The sequence below is a fragment of the Clytia hemisphaerica genome, unplaced genomic scaffold (assembly GCF_902728285.1).
Source record: "Clytia hemisphaerica strain Z4C2 unplaced genomic scaffold, Clytia hemisphaerica genome assembly, whole genome shotgun sequence".
NCBI classification, from domain to species: Eukaryota; Metazoa; Cnidaria; class Hydrozoa; order Leptothecata; family Clytiidae; genus Clytia; species Clytia hemisphaerica.
In genome coordinates, this window is record NW_027103455.1 from 182,102 (window position 1) to 200,809 (window position 18,708).

The window sequence follows — 18,708 nt, forward strand, 5'->3', positions numbered from 1 at the left end:
TTGTGTGGAAAATATTTCACCGTGAACACATTTTTTCGCGCAAAGCATTGTGGGCAATTTTCGGAGGTCAAATCTGAGTTTTCACGTTAAGCCGATATCGTCTATCATGAACTTTAGTGTAATAAAATAAAAATATGATACCTAAACAAGCGTTTTCTCAAAAAAAGAGGATTATCTATGAATCATGAATCTCCATGAAGAAAGCCATCGTTTTTTTTCGATGTCCCTTTGTGAGAGGGCGGTCACGCCATAAGTGAAGGCGGAGAAATATTGAAACACAAACACAACCAATCCGACGATCAACACACTAGCTGCTTTCACACCGTATTGAAGGATTGGAAAATTCCTGTAACGAAGAAAGTAAAGAGGGCGTTTACATCCACGAAACTTTTAGATGAGGGATGTCGATATTAGACCAACTTACGGTACGATAATGTAAAATGTAAAATAATATAGAGAAGTTTTGTTTGTTGATCATTTCGTACTTACTTGAACCAGACCGAATGAACATGGTCCATCAACATCGGTATGAGTATGATTTTGAATATCAACGCTGGTAGATAATTGTGTAAGAAAAGGGTTCGTTCTACAGGGAAGTATGGTAACCAGTTCAACAAGAAACCACCGATCAACAGATAACAACCGATCGAAAAATTATTCCATTCAGCTGGAAAAGAAAATTTGAAGACATTTATTTAAAGTAGGAAAACCATTACTTCAGAATAAAGATTACTGTTTAGTAATCTAGTGTCTGAAAACACAGGCCAACACTTCACCAGTGCCTTTCTGGAAGCAACTTTGTAGCCTTTAATTGTGGGGGGGTGTCACTTTGCAATTTTTCGGAAAGAAACAACCCAATAGCATTATATAATGCAAATACTTTCATTTTCAAACAGTTTCAAAAGGGTTTTTGGGAAAATCACTTAATATTGACCCCCACCCCATTTCATGGATTTTCTCCCAGAGTACCTTCTTCAGCAAGGCGTCAAGAAGAAAAGTGTACCAAGGACTCCTACAGTAATTTCGATGCAGAAGACACTGTACAGTTTGACCAAATTGAAATTTGCCTCTTCAGCGTTAGTCACACAACTTATGTGCTACTGATGACATCATTGAATATCAAAAATCTGATTTTTATTTCAAGTAAAATCAGTACGAAAAATTCACTCACCATTATCCAAATCATAACACTGTCGTTTTCTCCTGAGTAGATAGAGTGCCAACAAAGCCATATAGATTAGCAGAGAGATTGCTCCTAACCAATATACAATTGGATTGCCAATAATAAAGATTTGTTTCTAAAGAGACAAATAATCAGATTTCTCAAAAGCAGCAATATCACAACATGTTAGCAAAGTAGGTGACTGCTCACTGCGTTGAAAATTTCGCAAAATCCTTCAGTCAAGTTCTTCAAAATGTTTTATTCATTCGGTTGTTAAGAAATTTTATAAGATTTCATTCCCTAAAGAATTAACAACTATTAAGTTTCGTAAGGAGTTTGAGTTCATTATTATGATATAAAAAGAAGGTGTGCCTCTTATGTTGACAAAGCAAAATAAACAAAAGAATTTCCCAGTGAAAGCTTTTTTGTTTAAAAATTCTATGTATGAGCAAATGGTCTAATTGATGTCTTTTAAGCTAGTCATGTTTTAAGAAATTCTTCTTTGATACATTTTATGTGATATAGAAAGGACGAGGACATCTCAACAGAGCAGAACTAAGAAAAATAATTTCTAAAATTTTGTGTTCTCGCGGCGCGGGTGTAGAAAAAAGTCTTTCGTCCTTTTGATTAAAAATGCTATGAAAGCAAATGGTATAATTGATGTCCTTTAAGCTAGTCATGTTTTAAGAAATTTAGAACACAACAGAGTAGATTTTACTTACATTGGTGTATGTATCAAGCCAGTAAGCAACTCCTTTCAACATGAGTGGCCAATGCATAGGTTTGGACGCAAACGCATGCCCGTTCGTTAGATCATTGTTGACTTTGAACATTTTAATCTGAAAATAATCATCGTATAATCTACAGTAGATTAAGTAAATATTCAGTGGAGTCTTCATAAATCGAATACGCACGGGGAACATAAATTTACTCCAATTTTGGGAATTTCGAGTTATGGAGAATATATTAGGAATTGTTAGCTGAAAGGACCAGAAAACTTGTTCGAGTTAAGGAGAAATTCGAGTTATAAAGGTTGGAGTCATGAGGACTTCACTGTAATTGAAATTATATAAGGGTTCTCTGAGAAATATCCTTCCATTCGGCGAAAAAATATTAGTTGCGAAAAAAAACTCAATAGTCAATACCCCAAAATAATTAAACATATACCCGATTTTAAGATGACATAATAAACTATTTCGTCAGCACTTGTATCCTTATGAAAAACAAGCTTTTTGACCACTGTTACCTGATATTCCAAGAATTTCTGGAAGAAAGACATGGCATGTGTTTTACCGGACACTTGATATCGTTCTGCATGTTCCGATAAAACTCTTTTCGCTTCTTCGTCTGACATATCTTCCGCTAGTAGAACATGGTATGAAATAAACAATTTGTCATTTACAGGACAAAGAATTTAATTGAAGAAAAAAATCCCGAATAAGTCAATGTAAACGGCCTTATGGTTGGATAACTCGTTTTCTATCTAATACTCTGCCAAGACAAATTTTAGTCTCATACTTTAAAAGGCGACTTACGTTTTGTGACATTTTGATTATGTTCTTCAACGTTCCATATTGATTCTTGTGTGTTGATTCTTCGGTCTGTTCCAACCTAAACAGTAGAAAGAAAATGAAGGTTCGAACGAATGACGCTGTAAATTTTAGCTCTAGTTTAGACAGCCGACTTTATGCCCTGCCTATTCTAGTTGTTAAAATAGGCAAGTAGGCAGAAAGTTGGCAGTTAAAATCTTTGTTTGGAAAAGATTGAAAGAAGACATTGCATTGACTTCAAAAGAGGGCTATACATTAACTTTAGACAGCCAACTATTTGCCAGCTTTAATTCACAATTAGAAAAGGTAGGGCGAAAAGTGGGCTGTCTAAAATAGAGCTAAGCATTGATGAAGTTACATTTTTATAGTGACCGAGAAGGAGAATGACATCGCCCTTACAGCTGTATTTTGCATCTGGTAAATTTAATGACATGAGCACGTACCTCGTATTGTCGAAATCCCCATTCTGGAAGAGTAGATCCTGAAACCTACAAATTTTCAAAGAATAACCATTAAATATTATAATAATAAGACGTGTATGTTTAGATTGAAATAATTTGTATTGAAATCGAAACAATTTTTAGTTTCTTAGCACTTGTCGAGAACAGTAGTCTTTCAACGCGTAAAGCACTAGTCGCATGTGTTTAAAACTGAACACATACGACATACGATGTCTTTCATATAGATTATATCTACTAAAAACGGTAATGCTCGAAGAATCATACATAAGACCATCAGAGTAGCTTGGTGGCAGGGGGATGCCCTCCCCAGCGGCCGAATTTTTGGGGACCTCGAAAGACAAGGTTCGGAAAACTAGGCGCCTCTGTTTACTAATTTTGGAGTCCCTTCGATCTTTTACACACTTAAAACCAACAGTTTTCAGCCAAAAAGAGTGAGAATACCCAAAAATATTCATGCTCACTCTCTCGCGTCATTTTTACAAATATATTTGACTTTTAAAAGAGGATACCAAAATTCCAACGACCCACCAATCTACTGCATAACACTAACCTTAATAGCAGCTGACGTATTGACGTGCACAAATCTGACTTGTGATCCGATAGCTCTCCACAGTTCACTCTCATCAGGATTCACAATCTGAAGTTTCCAACCATACTGAGCATCCATGGACACATTGTGATCTACATATCCTGATATTTCCATCAATGTCGGATTCACAGGAGCGCCTACATCGTGGCTGAAAACAAGAGAAAGTATATATCTTCGTCGAACCAAGATTTCTTCAAAATCACCAGCTTCTTGGTGTTTAACCCTGATCTGCAACCTATTATATTTGGCCACTTATTACTTTGTATCTAGAATCTAGTCATGTCAAATCTCGAAACGAGAATCTAATAAATTTAAGCGCATCACCTGAATCACAAACAACAGGAACCTTAAATATCCCTCCCGTCAACGATGAACCAACCAACCAACAAGGTCATCAACATTCGCCGTCAATCACAACCCAATCAAAAGAATAGTGCACTCCTCCAATACTTAGCTTAAATCTGTATCTGTTTCCCAAAGATGCTATGAAGAAATATATCAATCGAATCCAATAAAGAAGGATTTACCTACTGATACCACGCCCAGTCAAACCATGGACCAAATGGATGACATCACCATTCTTTACTGGTCTTGGTGGAAAATCTACTTTCAACGAATCGCTATGAAAAATACAAATAAAAGAGTTGGTTCAGAACCTTACGTTGAAATTTGTAGTTTTTAGAACGAGAAGATACATGAATAAATACTCAGACGTATTTGTCAAAAGTGAATTTTTGTGAATTCATGGACTTGATTTATTAATTTCGCCTTAGCGAAAGTATTACAATCAGCATTCTGCGGCGGTGAGGAAAAATAATTAGAAAACTAAAGTACTTGATACGGTGGACGAACTCACTAAAATCAATTTACAAATTACACGCTCGTATAACTACGGACGACTTTCGCAGATTTTCTTTGGATTACGTCATATATCTTTATGTTTTTAGATTCACAGTTTTGATTTTTTCTTTATTTTCTTATAAGCATATACTTTATAAGAATCAAATCAATAACTCTTGATAGACGGTGACATACCTTTCGGTTATTAGTTCTTACAAAGTAAACAAGGGATGGCGCACAATATGAGCATATTCATTTTTCTTATAAGCATTTACTTTATAAGAATCAAATCAATAACTCTTGATAGACGGTGATATATCTTTCGGTAATTAGTTCTTACAAAGTAAATAAGGGATGGCGTGCAATATGAGTATATTTATTTTTTATAAGCATATACTTTATAAGAATCAAATCAATAACTCTTGATAGACGGTGAAAATCCTTTCGGTAATTAGTTCTTACGAAGTAAACAAGGGATGGCGTACAATATGAGCATATTCATTTTTTATAAGCATATACTTTATAAGAGTTCTTAAAAATCAAACAACAATTGTTCTTAAATTGGTCTTATTTTTTTAGCGATTTAAGCCTCGTTGTTCTTGTAAAATTGTTTCATCAAGGCTCGATGTAAAGTAGATTTCAGATTAGCTTCAATCTCTACTTCTTGTTTTTCCCATGCAGTTCAAATCCTAGGCGGAATTTTCGACTTCAAGTCGTCTTGTTAAAGTTCCTTTGCTTCTATCATAGTTAATAGTTAATAGTGTAATAGTGTTCTCTTTCAACTCTGATTCTAGCTACAAAGTTTCTTTTGATCATGAAGCTCATTTTAAAGCTCATATTGATGAAGGGAGAGGAGTGGTGCTCTCAAAACAACTGGGATATTATACTGGTATTTCCAGTGGAAATGGAGTACATGAAGTCCTTAAAGAACCTGATAACCACACCTGTCCGGATGTTTGACAATAAACCAGTTATTGATATCTTTAAATGCATAACATGTGACTTGTTGCTGTGCACTACTCCCTCTACCATCTTCGTATTTCACTGGATACAAATGTTTGTGTGAATGCAACCAACACTGTTTTGAATGCGTGTTCCTTAATGTGATATGTGACCCATAAGAAATAACTGAAAACAAAATGTAAAACAAAATCATACAAAAACTAAATACAAAGTCAGTTTTTATCAAGATATGTCTGAGAAAATTGGAAAGTCCATCTAGAAATATTCAATAAAAACTTTTGTTTCTGATTTAAAGAATGTTCAGGTATTAAAAAAAAAATGCACCAACTCTTGCAAGCTAAAATAATGATGAACAACATGAGAAACATATACGATTTAATAAAAACAAGCAGAAACATGTACACTAACTTTGTGCTTGGTTTTTAGTGATCGATTCTAATCCACCCTATAAAAACAGATATTAACAAAATATTTCACACTGTTTGGACAAGAGTCGCTAGTGAAAAAAGACATGATATGCAAAGATCTCTAGAGGAACAAAGTTTCGAATATAGCAATTTTGAATAATATTTCTACAGATAATCGAGATTTTTTGTACAATAAAAATTATAAACAAACCTCTAACGTCTTTTGAAAGGAACTTGACATCAAACCATCATGAAGTCCAGTCTTCTGTAGAACTGACAACATTATGTAAAACTGGCCAATATACAACACAATAGGCATCACAATCAGGAATATAAACCTTGCTGTAATATGTTTGTATACGGATTTCTAAATTGAAAGAAAAAACTTGTTGAGTTTCAAGAGATCTACCATCCTTTTCCTTGAATGATGCATCAGAAGACGGGCAAATAAGAAAGTATAAGTTATTCAAAACGTTTACAATGAAATGTGTTACCAGCAAACTCAGTTCCATGGTAATCAGCCTGGTAAATGTAGTATAATACATAGAAGTTGGCAGGAATCGAAGGTATTCATTATTGGCTGAAAATACCGGGGTAAAATCCCTCAAAGGCTGTTTTTGTGCTACTCTTTTTTTGAAACTGGGACTTTTGGTAAGTCCATATAAATGAGATGAAATTTTTTTTGTCCACTTTAGGCACAAGGAATCACTTACTACAGGAACTGTTATATCTCCAACTAACAACCATAACTCGTATCCAATCAAAGCTCCAATAACAATTATGGATAACACACCAGCATATTTCACACTGAAATTTTAGTAAAAGTTTTTAAGATAGTGTTAAAAAGATTCTTTGATTTCTTTTCGATGATTAGAATGGTGGGGAAAAATGAAAGAGAAATTTAAGGGATATTTACCTTACTGCTCCAGTGATCGAGAAGCCAAGAAGAAATAAATACTTCCACCAGTTCCATCCAAAAGGCCTGAAAAAAGAGGTTACGTATAAGTTTTAAATGGTGAAGGTTTATTCAAAAAACATTTTCCATCGTAAAACGTTTTGAAGTTAAAGTTATTTCGATGTTTGGTATATCGTGTACAGTACTGCTTTTTGTTGTTAGTTCTTTCCGGATAAAAATAAATCAATTGAGAATATTTTCTTGAATCAAACCTTGAGTGCTCCTTTAAAAATTTCACGTATGAACAAAGCAATGCACAAATGAAAAACACCAAGATCACATCTAGCAATACAAATCGTCCATGAACAACCAGTGAATTTTCTAAAGAAAAATTTAAGCAATTTATCACCATAAGTGGTTTAGAGAATTTAAAATGGTTTATCAAAATTTACAACCTATTTAAAAAAAATACAATCCGGGTTTCTACATGTACGGCTTCATAACAATCAGTTCAATAGTGAAAAGTAATGTGGTCATTTATACTCCCCCCTCCCTTTTCTGCTTCATCTTACTATACTAAATGAGTTTATGAAAAATTTGAGTAACGCAAGATGGTAGCTGTTATTCTCAAATTTTGCCAGGGGTTGATTAATTAATCTAAATTAATTTATGATTCTTTAAAAGTGTTTTAATTCAAATTAAAAATAGAAATCATTCCTAAGGCGAGAACAATTTAATTTGTTGTTTTACGGGCCAAGCTATCCAAAAAAGAGGGTCAGTCGATGAAAAAATAAAAATAAGAGTAGAATTTCACCTACAAAATCTCCTAAAAAGGCAGCAAATACACGAATTAGAAAATAAAAAGACATAAAAAGCTTGAATTCATAAAAAAATGAAAAATTGAACATAAAATTCTCAAAACCTTGGAAAAACTACCAAAATGAAAATTTGGCAGTCTGTAGTGTAGAGCAATGAAAATAAAAAAGGACAACTAAAATCAATTTTATTTTTACTTCAATTTTTGGAATTTCAAGGTTGGTCCAGGTCGGTCAGGCCCGTAAAACAACTAATCAAATTACTCTCGCCTAACAGTTTTAAAGGAAAAATGTATCACCAAGGCAAATTATCAAATTTTTCCTACCAAAACAAACAAGTAGGGCACCAACTACAGCAAACCAGTAACTACTCGAAAGTTCCAATACAATCTGAAACATAAGAAATGTAAATCATTAGTGCAAGAGAAGTATTTACATTAGTTTATATTGAACACTGAAAAAGAATGCAGCTATTATTATTTAATTTTCTCTGTTTTGCACTTGGTTTGTTCTTAAGGGCATTGAAACTTTATCAAAGCTGTATCATTACAAAAAAATGTATCCGAGGGTCTATCAAATGATTCAAAATAGTTCACTTCTATCAAAATATCAATGACACTTAAGTGGTTTCAAAATATAACAATAGTTTTAGTTAACAAACCTCGTAAATCAATGGCACCAGAAAAATACTGAAGAAGCTTGTCACCATTCGCAAATACATAACACTTTGCACTTGAGAGTCTGGCACCTCTAGAATATAAAAATAAAAGTACTCTGGAAATCTTCAAGAAGGCTGTCAGGATAAGACCAAAAAAATATGATTTACAATATACAAAATTGCATTTCAGAATCTAACTTTCACAGTTTTGCCCTTTTCATTCATTTTCTGCAAAAAACTTAAATAATTAATGGTACAGAAAGTCTTTTACCTTCACCAATCTTTGGAAAGTTAAAAGATCCGTCAAAACCAGTTAAGTATCCTAAAAGCAAAAATTAAATAATACAAAGTAAACTTATAATTCTGATGGCAAATGGTGGAATATTAGAGCAAAAAGACGTTAAAAAGGCTGTTACTTAACACTTCCCCTGAAGCCTGGCAAAGAAAATCAGAATCCTATCTTAAAAGTAATAAATCTGATCAATGAAAGGATTCAATAAGGAAGTTTTGGTCAGGTAACTAATGTAGCCCATTTCTCTACAATTGTTTAGATAGGTTTAAAAAGCTTGAAAAAAGCAATATACACCAATAACGACTCTTTGGAATCATCAATGCTTAGGTATTTTTGTTCATTGACTGATGAACTCATGAACATTTGAGGAGCGATGGCCAAGCGGTCAAGGAATTCGAAGTTCGAATCCCCGCTCCTTTCAATATTCCGTTCAGTTCATAGATAGCCGAGCCAGCTGGCCTTGGACCCCATGAAAACAATCGAAAGACTGTCTAAAAGTCCTAGATTACTGAGCTATCCATGTAAAATATTGACTCTATCTATGACAGGCAATCAAAAAACAAGCTAGCTAGTTGGCACTTTTAAAAGGTGTCATACCTGCAGCTGCAAAGAGCAATTTTCCAAGTGGAGGATGCACATCAAAGAAAAACCGCTCTTGCACAAAATATGATGTGAACTTTCCATAATGTAGCTCGTCAAATCTATAAGATAAGAATTACTGTATGATCACTCTCCTTTTTAGATTCTCAAAGTCATAACACAAGTTTGTTTAGTCCTTTGGGGGAATATGATTATTTGAATCTTCATTTCTGACAAATTACAAAATAATGATGACAGTAATAATATCATCTTACACAACAGCATTTGGCTTTGATAACTTGTATAAACGCACAGCAGATGCCACACCAAGTAGAAGAAACCATGTGAGATCAACTTCAGGAGAGATGGATGGCGTTTTGAAGTTCCTTGTTGACAGGTGGATTGGCTGGTCTTTTGACATCTGATTTTTGTACTGAAATTAATAGGGATAGGGGATAAATAAGAAACTTCTGAAATCTAGATTTGTAATATGACCGTGGATAAATAAATATTCCAGGAAACCTTAAGTTTGGATAATGTCAAAATGGTAACTTTTCATGGACAATGTCTGTGGTTTTAAATTTTTGCAAGTGAAGGAAGAGGTGATTGGAAATTAACTTATCACAGTTTGTACTGAACAAACTAATCGAACTCAAGTAGTCCTTTATGAGATTGCACCACCATTCCAATAGACCTTTACTCCAGTTGTTTTTTTCTTTTGTTTACTTCAAAGGAATTCAGTTGTGACAATAAAAATTGACGGCAAAAAGAGCTGGAGTTAACGCCAAACAAAAATGTTAGTGCGATCTCTTAAAGGACTTGCTTCCTAAATTTTAAGTGTTTCATTGGGAAATTACTTTTTTATTTTCTGGTTTACAGATTTGCTGACAAAAATAAATTGCAAAAATTAAATGATAATAAATTGAAATCAATGAAATCAATTTTTATTCTCCCGACCCAATTTGATCTGTCAGATAAAGGAATTTTTTTTAGAAAACTTCAATCTTGAATTCTGTTTCTTGAATATACTGCAATTGTGGTATATATGAAAAATGTAAAAGTGATGTTTATACCGCAATTGCAGTAAAAAATTACTACTGCAATTGAGGGATTTCCCTGACTGACAGCCCCAAAATATGAGTCGGTTGGTTGGTTTCTTAAATCATCGGAAAAATGCGCTCTGAATATAGGCAGTCACACTGCTAGGTCTGAAAACATCAATTGTGAACACGGTTGATGTTTTTTATCCACAGTCTATCATTTTTATGGACAGTTTTTTCTTTTTCTTGACTGTTGATGTCTTGAAATAGACAGCCAATACTTTTAATGAACTGCCAAGATTATTTAATTGACTGTCGATTGATATAAAAGATCGCAGACATCAACAGTCAAGATAAAAGCTATCGACAGTCAATATCAGATATCGACAGTCAATATATCAGACATCAACAGTCAATATCAGATATTGACAGTCAATTAAATAATCTTGACAGTTCATTAAAAGTATTGGCTGTCTATTTCCAGACATCAACTGTCAAGAAAAAGGAAAAACTGTCCATAAAAATGATCTACTGTGGATAAAAAACATCAACAGTGTCCACAATTGATGTTTTTAGATCTAGTAGTGTCAGGTGGTGCTAAAATCATTGGAAAAGGTTTGTTCAGGCGACAAGAATTATAGAGCGCGTGAGCTGCAATGTGATTATTTTGCATATCGCAACTGCGCAAAAAGCAGTTGCGTAGCGCAAAAATCTTTGAAAATTGCGGATAGAAATCTTAAAAACAATATATAATCGATAATCAAAACACTGGTTACACTGAATCTACTAAATTCTTTGAATAATATTGCTAAAAGATCTCACAAATTTTCCGACTTTCCAACTAGAAAAGGGTAGGATTTTTAAGATGAGGAAAGTGAGTCGGTTGGAGGATGCGAACACAACTTATTTGTGAGTGGTCTAATTGGACATTATGTTTTGTTTCAAGCTTTCGATTTTTATTAATTGTCTTGGGATCTTCAACTTGATTCAGGTAATTCTCACCCTTGTTTCAAATACATTCTGTAGATGACTGATGTTGTTATTTCTGAAACCTTGATTTCCTAATGTGACTAAAACTGTTTGTCATAGCAACTATCTAGTCTTTTAAATGTTTTAAAGATAAAACCTTCTGAGTAAAGCTGTTTAAAAAATCACTCTACCTACCCTAACTTGGTCTAATTTCAACACCCCTCCTCTAATTCCGACATCCTCTTGCTTAGTGGTCAGTGAGAGGAATAATCCTGTTTCAATCATTGATTCAACCTTTCATATTATATATTCCTTTCTCTAAAGAAAGGTGTCTGAATTTAGACGAGGGATGTTGATATCAGACCCCAACTTACGGTACTTTGCAGAACCAGGGCAGATAGTCCCAAGATAGTCCCTATGAAGGATACATACATAGCGTCAACTGCTCAAACTTCAGTCAGGACCTCCTTTCACTTTATCGATATTACGCAAAACGGCAGTGTGCGCTAAATTATCTTGGTTTCGCTTTCGATTTCAAGCATAGGTCTTAGCAACAGGGCGCGCGTACATAGCAACGGGGCTGGGTAGAAAAATCTAAACATAGAATCCAAAAAAACTACCGATCATCGTAAAGAGCACTAAAAAATACCCCCTTTCTATGTTTAGATTGTTCTACCTTGGATTATAACTGAATATATCTTCAAATAACTTTTGTCGCTTCAATTCTTAGATAATGAATAAGAGAGGTGCGCTTAGCTACCGGATGCGCCACAAAAAAGTTTCTCTCTTTGAAACTGATTTGCTTGAAATATAAAATTTTGCCTATTCCATTGGAAAGAAGAAATATAAACTTAAATTTTGATGGGTCATTTATCTGATTCAGTTCTTTAGATCAAAAGTTATGCTCAATTGAATAAAAAAGTTACTTTCAGAAAGTGCCCGAAAACGTTACAAATCGACCTATCAAATTTCTATTTTAAATTTGGCAATCGCAATAGCCTTTACACGATCAAGAGCATTTTTCAGTAATTAAACACATAAATTTTGAAACTGATGGGTCGAAAGGGTTTTAAATCTTCATCAAAATCATTTTAATTTACTTTTTACCCAAATTTTTCACAGATTTTTGGTTCTAGACTGGATTATATTTGATGTATTTTTATGAATTTTACCAGATTTTTTGGCTTTTTTCGACGAATTTTCTTCCTTTTAATGTAATTCAACCTTCCTTTATACAACAAAAGGTCATTTAGACAGCTAATTATCATTTTTGATGGCTGAAGCAAAAAAACTGGTGCATCGTGTAATTATGCTTCTGTTTAATTTGATAGGTCAATTTTTAACGTTTTTAAGCACTTTCAGAAAGTAACTTTTTTATTCAATTGAGCATAACTTTCGATCTAATGTACCGAATTCATTAAATGACCCATCAAAATTTAAGTCTATCCTTCTTCGTTCCAATGGAGTAGGAATGGTTCTTTTAAAATTTTTAGATTTCGAGAAAATTAGTTTTAAAGAAAGAAACTTTTTTGTGGCACACCCGGTATGTTGTGCGCAGACGATAAATTTATGTGTATTTATCTTGTATATTTTTAGTGGTATTTATCCAATGAAAAGGATTTTGACAAGAAATGCACGGCGCTGACAAAATATGCACGGCATTGATTATGACATCATTAAATATGTCAATGTCGATTCAACACCCGCTAAAGAAAATAATTTGTAAATAGTTCTTTTTATCATGAAATTTAAAAATACAAACAAAAAAAGGATCAAATTTAATATTAGTTTCCTATCTAGACTATAATAGCGTTAGAATACGGTAAATTTTCATGAAAAATATTTTGCAATGGCGGTACCCCCAATCGTGCCCACTGGAAAGAACCTGGTATACCACGTGGATTAAAAACGTACGGAATGAAACCCAACAGAAGGCTTTCAACCAGATTTATTAAGATAAAGCTATAATAGGTTCATTACTTGTGGGTTTTAAAACCTACCTGAACCTACATAAGCAAAAACGAAAGTTGTTGCGAAGGAAAGAGTAAACGGTTTGGTTGTATTGATCAGGTATGTTTTTATTCTATCCGAACTAATGTTATAAAATACTAAGGAGGCCCTGACTGAACTTGGGACGATTGGTCGAAACATGGGACTGTTGCATATCTGGTCTGTATTTTCACTTACTGTAAAATTGAAAGAGAAATCGTGTATTTTTAAATACGCCGTTCCTTAAGTGAAATCAATAAGGCCGACCCTAAAAACCGGGTGACGAAAAAAAAAGTCATGCGGGCGGCCGGGAAAATTTTTTAAGTCCTTTTCAAGATTTCTAGTCAAAAAAATTAGAAAGAAAAAAAATCATCTCTCTGGGTGTTAGTGTTAAAGAAAGAACCGGGTGTTTCAAAAAAAAAGTGTATATACAGGTTTGGATTGAAATTGTGAGAAAACTAAAAATGTTACAAACTGTTACAAAAATATTTTCACCGTTAAAAAGAAGAAAGGCCAACTTAAATTTTGAGCTATAATTCTTTAAATTTGCTTCACGTATTCAAAAGACATGAAGAAAATTTGTAAAAAATCATCTTCAAAAAGCGTCATTTTTTAGAAAAAAGTTCTTTTTTTTCACTCATTTAATATGCATAACACTATTTATTTGATCTTTATCATTCAGAAAGCCTCCTAGACAAACAAAGATTTTCTTCACCCATTTAATATGCATAACACTATCTATTTGATCTTTAACGTTCAGAAATCCTCCTATCCTAGACAAAGAAAGATTTTCTTTGCTCATTTTAAAATGCATAACACTATTTATTTGATCCATAATGTCCAGAAAGCATGCTGTCATGCTAAACAAACAAACTTTTTTAAGTGTTTTATAGCAACGAGAACGATGAAACAGCCCAGCTGGCACACAACATTGTTTCAACGTCCATCTAATTTTCATAACGTCTTTTTAACGTTATATAAACGTCGAAACAACGTTGTGTGCCAGCTGGGAGTTTAAATGAGTAAAGGTTTTTAAGAAGAAAGTTTCCTCTGTTATCTATTTGGTTCTTATGAAAAAAAATGCGGTCGGGTGACAACGAAAAAAAATTTCACCCGGCCGGTGGACCGGAAACTTTTTTTTTTAGAGTCGGCCTAACTTTGGAGGTTAAATGGTGGCCGAATTGCCTTCCCATGTTTTGACAGATAGTCCCAAGTTAAAGCAGTTGATGGTAGCTGTTAACTTCACCTCATTAAAAAGCGAGAGAGCTCCAAACCAAGCAAAGTTGAAAAACTTTCCCCAATACCGTGAGGTTGGGTAACTTGCATCAGTGGAGGCCGCTAACAAGACCCTGCCAACGCACCGGACTGTCCGGTGTATTTGCCTGGTGGCAAAAAGTATCCTTTTGCTACACCGGCGTCAGTCCGGTGTTGCATACAGGGAATTTTGGACGCTGGACATTTATGAAACAAAAAATTAAGAAACACAGGACGCACTGGACTGGTCATGTCCGGTGTTTTGATTGTCTGGCGGAAAAAAATATCCTTCTCCGACACCGGACATCCGACTTCCTTAAGTCGGTGTAGAGAATGTCCGGTGGTAAAAAAATTGTCATTTCACACCGACTTTCGCGTGTCCGGTGTTCCTTAAGTCAGTTGCGTCGACAGGGTCCTCTGCTAACATGCATACCGTGAGTGGTCCTAAATCCGACACCCCTGCCTAAATCCGACCTGCTATGAAAAAATTTCTGTGTTTACAAACATTCCCTCTCCAAGTTGAGTAATAAACTATATTGCAAGAACTCTCGAAACAAAACGTCTAATAAGATGACTAAAATGTCATGATGTCAATTAAGGTGATAAAAATAGTGTGAGTTGTAAAAATAATTGCCTCTACTATTCTGAATCTGTTGCTTGCGTTTAAAACGTTAACAATTTTGTAATAAAAAATTATATTATAAGAAGTAATTTTTAATGTATTGGTTCAATTGGTTCAGTGTATCAAATCTCTCAGTTTAGTTTACACTTTGGTATCTTCATTGCGTCACAGCGAAAGATTTGTTTTTTATTTTAGTTTGTATCTTCGAAAGACCCCATTGGATTTAGGTAGGGCTATCGGATTTAGGACCACTCACGGTAGCCCTCAAATGAATGACCTGGCTGGTCATAGAACTTTTTTCAAAGAGGCCACCCTGTTGAATAATTATGTAGTCCAGCAGAAAAACAATGATAAAACCATGCATAATTATTACAATATGCACGATATAGTAATCATGCATGGCTCTATCATTGTTTTTATGGCTGGACTACATAATTATTCAACATGACGTCCTCTTTGAAAAAAGGTCTATTAAAATACATCTACGCAGCTCCGCTCGTAGCTTTAATCGACCATTTTTGTTTTGATTTAACTTTGTATTTTAATGACCAGCCAGGTCTTTCATTTGAGGGCTATACATGTTAGCCTCTGATGCAAGTTACCCGGTTCTCACATTGTTCAAAATTGGAAAATTGGGGAATTTTTCATTCCAATTTTCCAAAATCAGGAAATTTTGATGTTCTGTTTTTCCAAAATCTGAATATTGGAAAATATATTTTGAACGAAAGAAATTGTTGGCTGATTTAACTTTGTATTTTAATGACCAGCCAGGTCTTTGTCTTTCATTTGAGGGCTATACATTCAGCTCCAAGATGACATGAACGCAGTCTATGAGTGGACTGGATTGAATAACATGAAATTGAATGGACTTAAATTTGAACATCTCAATTATGGTAGAAATGAAGAACTTAGAGAACTCTCCAAATACTTCTCTGATACCCAAATGGTGATAGAGACCAAGACTACAGTCAAAGACCTTGGGATCACTTTAGATGTGGGTATGACATATGACAATCATATAGAAAATGTAATCGACAAAGTCAAAGGTATCAAATCATGGATATATCGAACTTTCAAAACAAGGGACCCTACTACTGTAATGCTGACCCTATGGAAGACATTGGCAGTCCCTCACATTGATTACTGTTCACAGCTATGGTCACCATCCAAGAGAAACCAAATGCAACAACTAGAAAAGCTTCAAAAATCATTCCTAAATGGAATATTCTTTTTACAAAAACTGAACTATTGGGAAAAACTTAAAACTCTAAAACTATACAGTCTGGAAAGACGTAGAGAAAGATATCAAATCATCTATACTTGGTATATCTTAGAAAAATATTCTCCAAATTTCAACCACTCTGAGAACAAAGGGGGTATCACCTGCTACAAAAAACCAGAGGCTCGGACGAAAATGCCACCTTAAAGAAGTAAATTCTAAACACAAAAACATTTGGAGAGGCTCACTATCTGAAGAAGGACCTAAGCTTTTCAATTCTCTCCCATTCTACATTCGTAATATCACAAACTGCACAAAAATTAAATTCAAAAGACAACTTGACCTTTTTCTTTCCACACTGCCGGACGAACCACTGCTCCCAAATATATTATCCCTACAGGAGAGCGGATTTGAACAGTGTGAGAGAAATGGTGAATCATCGGATTTCCAAATTGGATGATTGAGAGACTCAAAAAACCCATCAAAAGTATCAAAAGTAAGTATACATGTTAGCCTCTGATGCAAGAAGTTACCCGATCTCACATCACGGGCACGGGGTTAATAATATAATCCAATTTTTCAAAATTGGAAAATTGGGGAATTTTTCATTCTAATTTTCCAAAATCAGGAAATTTTGATGTTCTGTTTTTCCAAAATCTGAATATTGGAAAATATTTTGAATGAAAGAAATTGTTGGCTGTGTGTGTATAGCAGCAAGAATAGACCCTTTTTCAAAAAGAGGCCACCCTGTTGAATAATTACCGTGAGATTGGGTAACTTGCATCAGTGGAGGCTAACATGCATAGCCCTCAAATGAATGACTTGTCTGGTCATTAAAACACAAAGTTAAATCAAAACAAATATGGTAGAGTAGAGCTGCGAGCGGAGCTGTGTAGTTGTATTTTAATGACCAGACAGGTCATTCATTTGAGGGCTATGCCAGTATGGATTCCACAAAATCTCGCGCCGAAGATATTTTTCCGTACAGCAAGCCTCACGCCAAGCAAAATTTCTTTTGTACCAACATTCATTTTTCAATAAGGGTGCAAGATGGGAAAAGAGGCGCATGCGCCAACATAATTAATAAATTGACGCAAGCGTAAGCGAGAAAAAGCAAATTTAGCCAAATATGAAAGCTAAAAATCAATAGGTTATGGAGCGAGTCATTCACGCCGAGCTGGAATTATTATTTTACGCCAACTGAAAATCAAACAATCTTTGTAAGTACCCTTACGCCAATGCGCAAAAAACGTTTCAGTTGTACGCCGAAGATCTTCGGCGTTAGTTACACGAAATCCATACTGGATTACTGGGAGCTATGCATGTTAGCCTCCACTGATGCAAGTTACCCAATCTCACGGTATGTAGTCCAGCAGAAAAACAATGATAAAACCATGCATAATTATTACAATATGCATGATACAGTAATTATGCATGGCTCTATCATTGTTTTTATGGCTGGACTACATAATTATTCAACAGGACGTCCTCTTTGAAAAAAGGTCTATTCAGTCCGGTCGGCAGACAATATCATCCACCAGGATGCAAGTGAAATTTTTCAATCTGCGGACCTAGACGGGGGTTCGGTTATTATCAGTTAGGGTTAGGGTTGGAGCTCGAGAGTCACAATATAAGGCCGAAGGCCTTCTTAGGGGCATCCGTACCCTGTACCCTAACTTAGGATCCCGTAGAGGGATCCTTGTAGGGGGGCACCGGTAGGGTTGGGAGCTTTCTTAATAAAGGTCTGTAAATTACACGCTATAAGTATTTGTGAGTGACAACTTTCTGCCGTGTCTCGTTGGCGCAAGCGGTTAAGCGTTGGGTTTGTAAACCAAGGTTACTCGGCATTTGGTGGTTCGAGCCGGGGTCGGAGACCAATTTCACCGGTACGGTCAAATTTCAGAAAAATACTTAGAAAACGGTTAGAAACACTAGAGAAAGTCAGAAAATCAGGATAGAAGATAGGAAAGTAGAAAATAGGGGGAAAATAAGAGAGGATGCATCCTGGTGGATGATATCGTTTGCCAACCTATATTCAGTCAGCAGGGAAATTTGGATGGTAGCATGGTAGCTGTAGCCTAAATCAAATAAATTTTTCCTGTTATGGTTTTTAAATGCTCATTCTTACCAACCTTTTTCGTGCTCTTCTTAGAGACTTCTTCAAATTCCATCTTTGTCTTTACTTTGTTTCTTAGTTTTCTGGTTTTTGTAGTCTGATGAAGGAGCGTGGCTCAGATTTTCATGGAAACGCTCATTTGAAAAAGAAAGTATGTAACTTTCCAAATTATTTGATGCACGGTTTCTATGTGATATTTGGTTTGATACAGATGATAACCTTCAATCAAGAGAACCTTATAGAAACCATACTATAAATAGAGCTTTAAAATATGGCCTGTGACACACT

At 34.8% G+C, this 18,708-nt stretch overlaps 1 protein-coding gene across 1 annotated transcript; it reads right to left on the reverse strand.

Annotated features, from left to right (window-relative positions):
* On the reverse strand, positions 1 to 18,571 carry LOC136798231 (protein O-mannosyl-transferase 1-like). The gene is made up of 21 exons (XM_067054808.1): positions 18,437 to 18,571; positions 9,487 to 9,644; positions 9,230 to 9,333; positions 8,612 to 8,662; positions 8,344 to 8,432; positions 8,009 to 8,072; positions 7,140 to 7,248; positions 6,889 to 6,954; positions 6,686 to 6,779; positions 6,184 to 6,339; positions 5,974 to 6,010; positions 5,547 to 5,730; positions 4,290 to 4,382; positions 3,724 to 3,910; positions 3,156 to 3,200; positions 2,698 to 2,773; positions 2,409 to 2,524; positions 1,885 to 2,001; positions 1,172 to 1,298; positions 490 to 667; positions 1 to 346 (listed from the first exon to the last, which is right to left on the reverse strand). The coding sequence occupies exons 1-21, from the start codon at positions 18,473 to 18,475 to the stop codon at positions 172 to 174; spliced, it is 2,265 nt and encodes a 754-aa protein (XP_066910909.1). The 5' UTR covers positions 18,476 to 18,571; the 3' UTR covers positions 1 to 171.
* Between the last annotated feature and the right edge of the window lie 137 nt (positions 18,572 to 18,708).

Bases quoted from the DNA above. Each gene is read 5' to 3' on its own strand.
- LOC136798231 (XM_067054808.1), bottom strand. From the start codon at position 18,475: ATGGAATTTGAAGAAGTCTCTAAGAAGAGCACGAAAAAG. The intron at 9,334-9,486 runs GTAAGATGATAT...CTTATCTTATAG, and splicing joins TCAAAGCCAAATGCTGTTGT to ATTTGACGAGCTACATTATG. The intron at 3,911-4,289 runs GTAAATCCTTCT...TCTTGTTTTCAG, and splicing joins ACTGGGCGTGGTATCAGTAG to CCACGATGTAGGCGCTCCTG.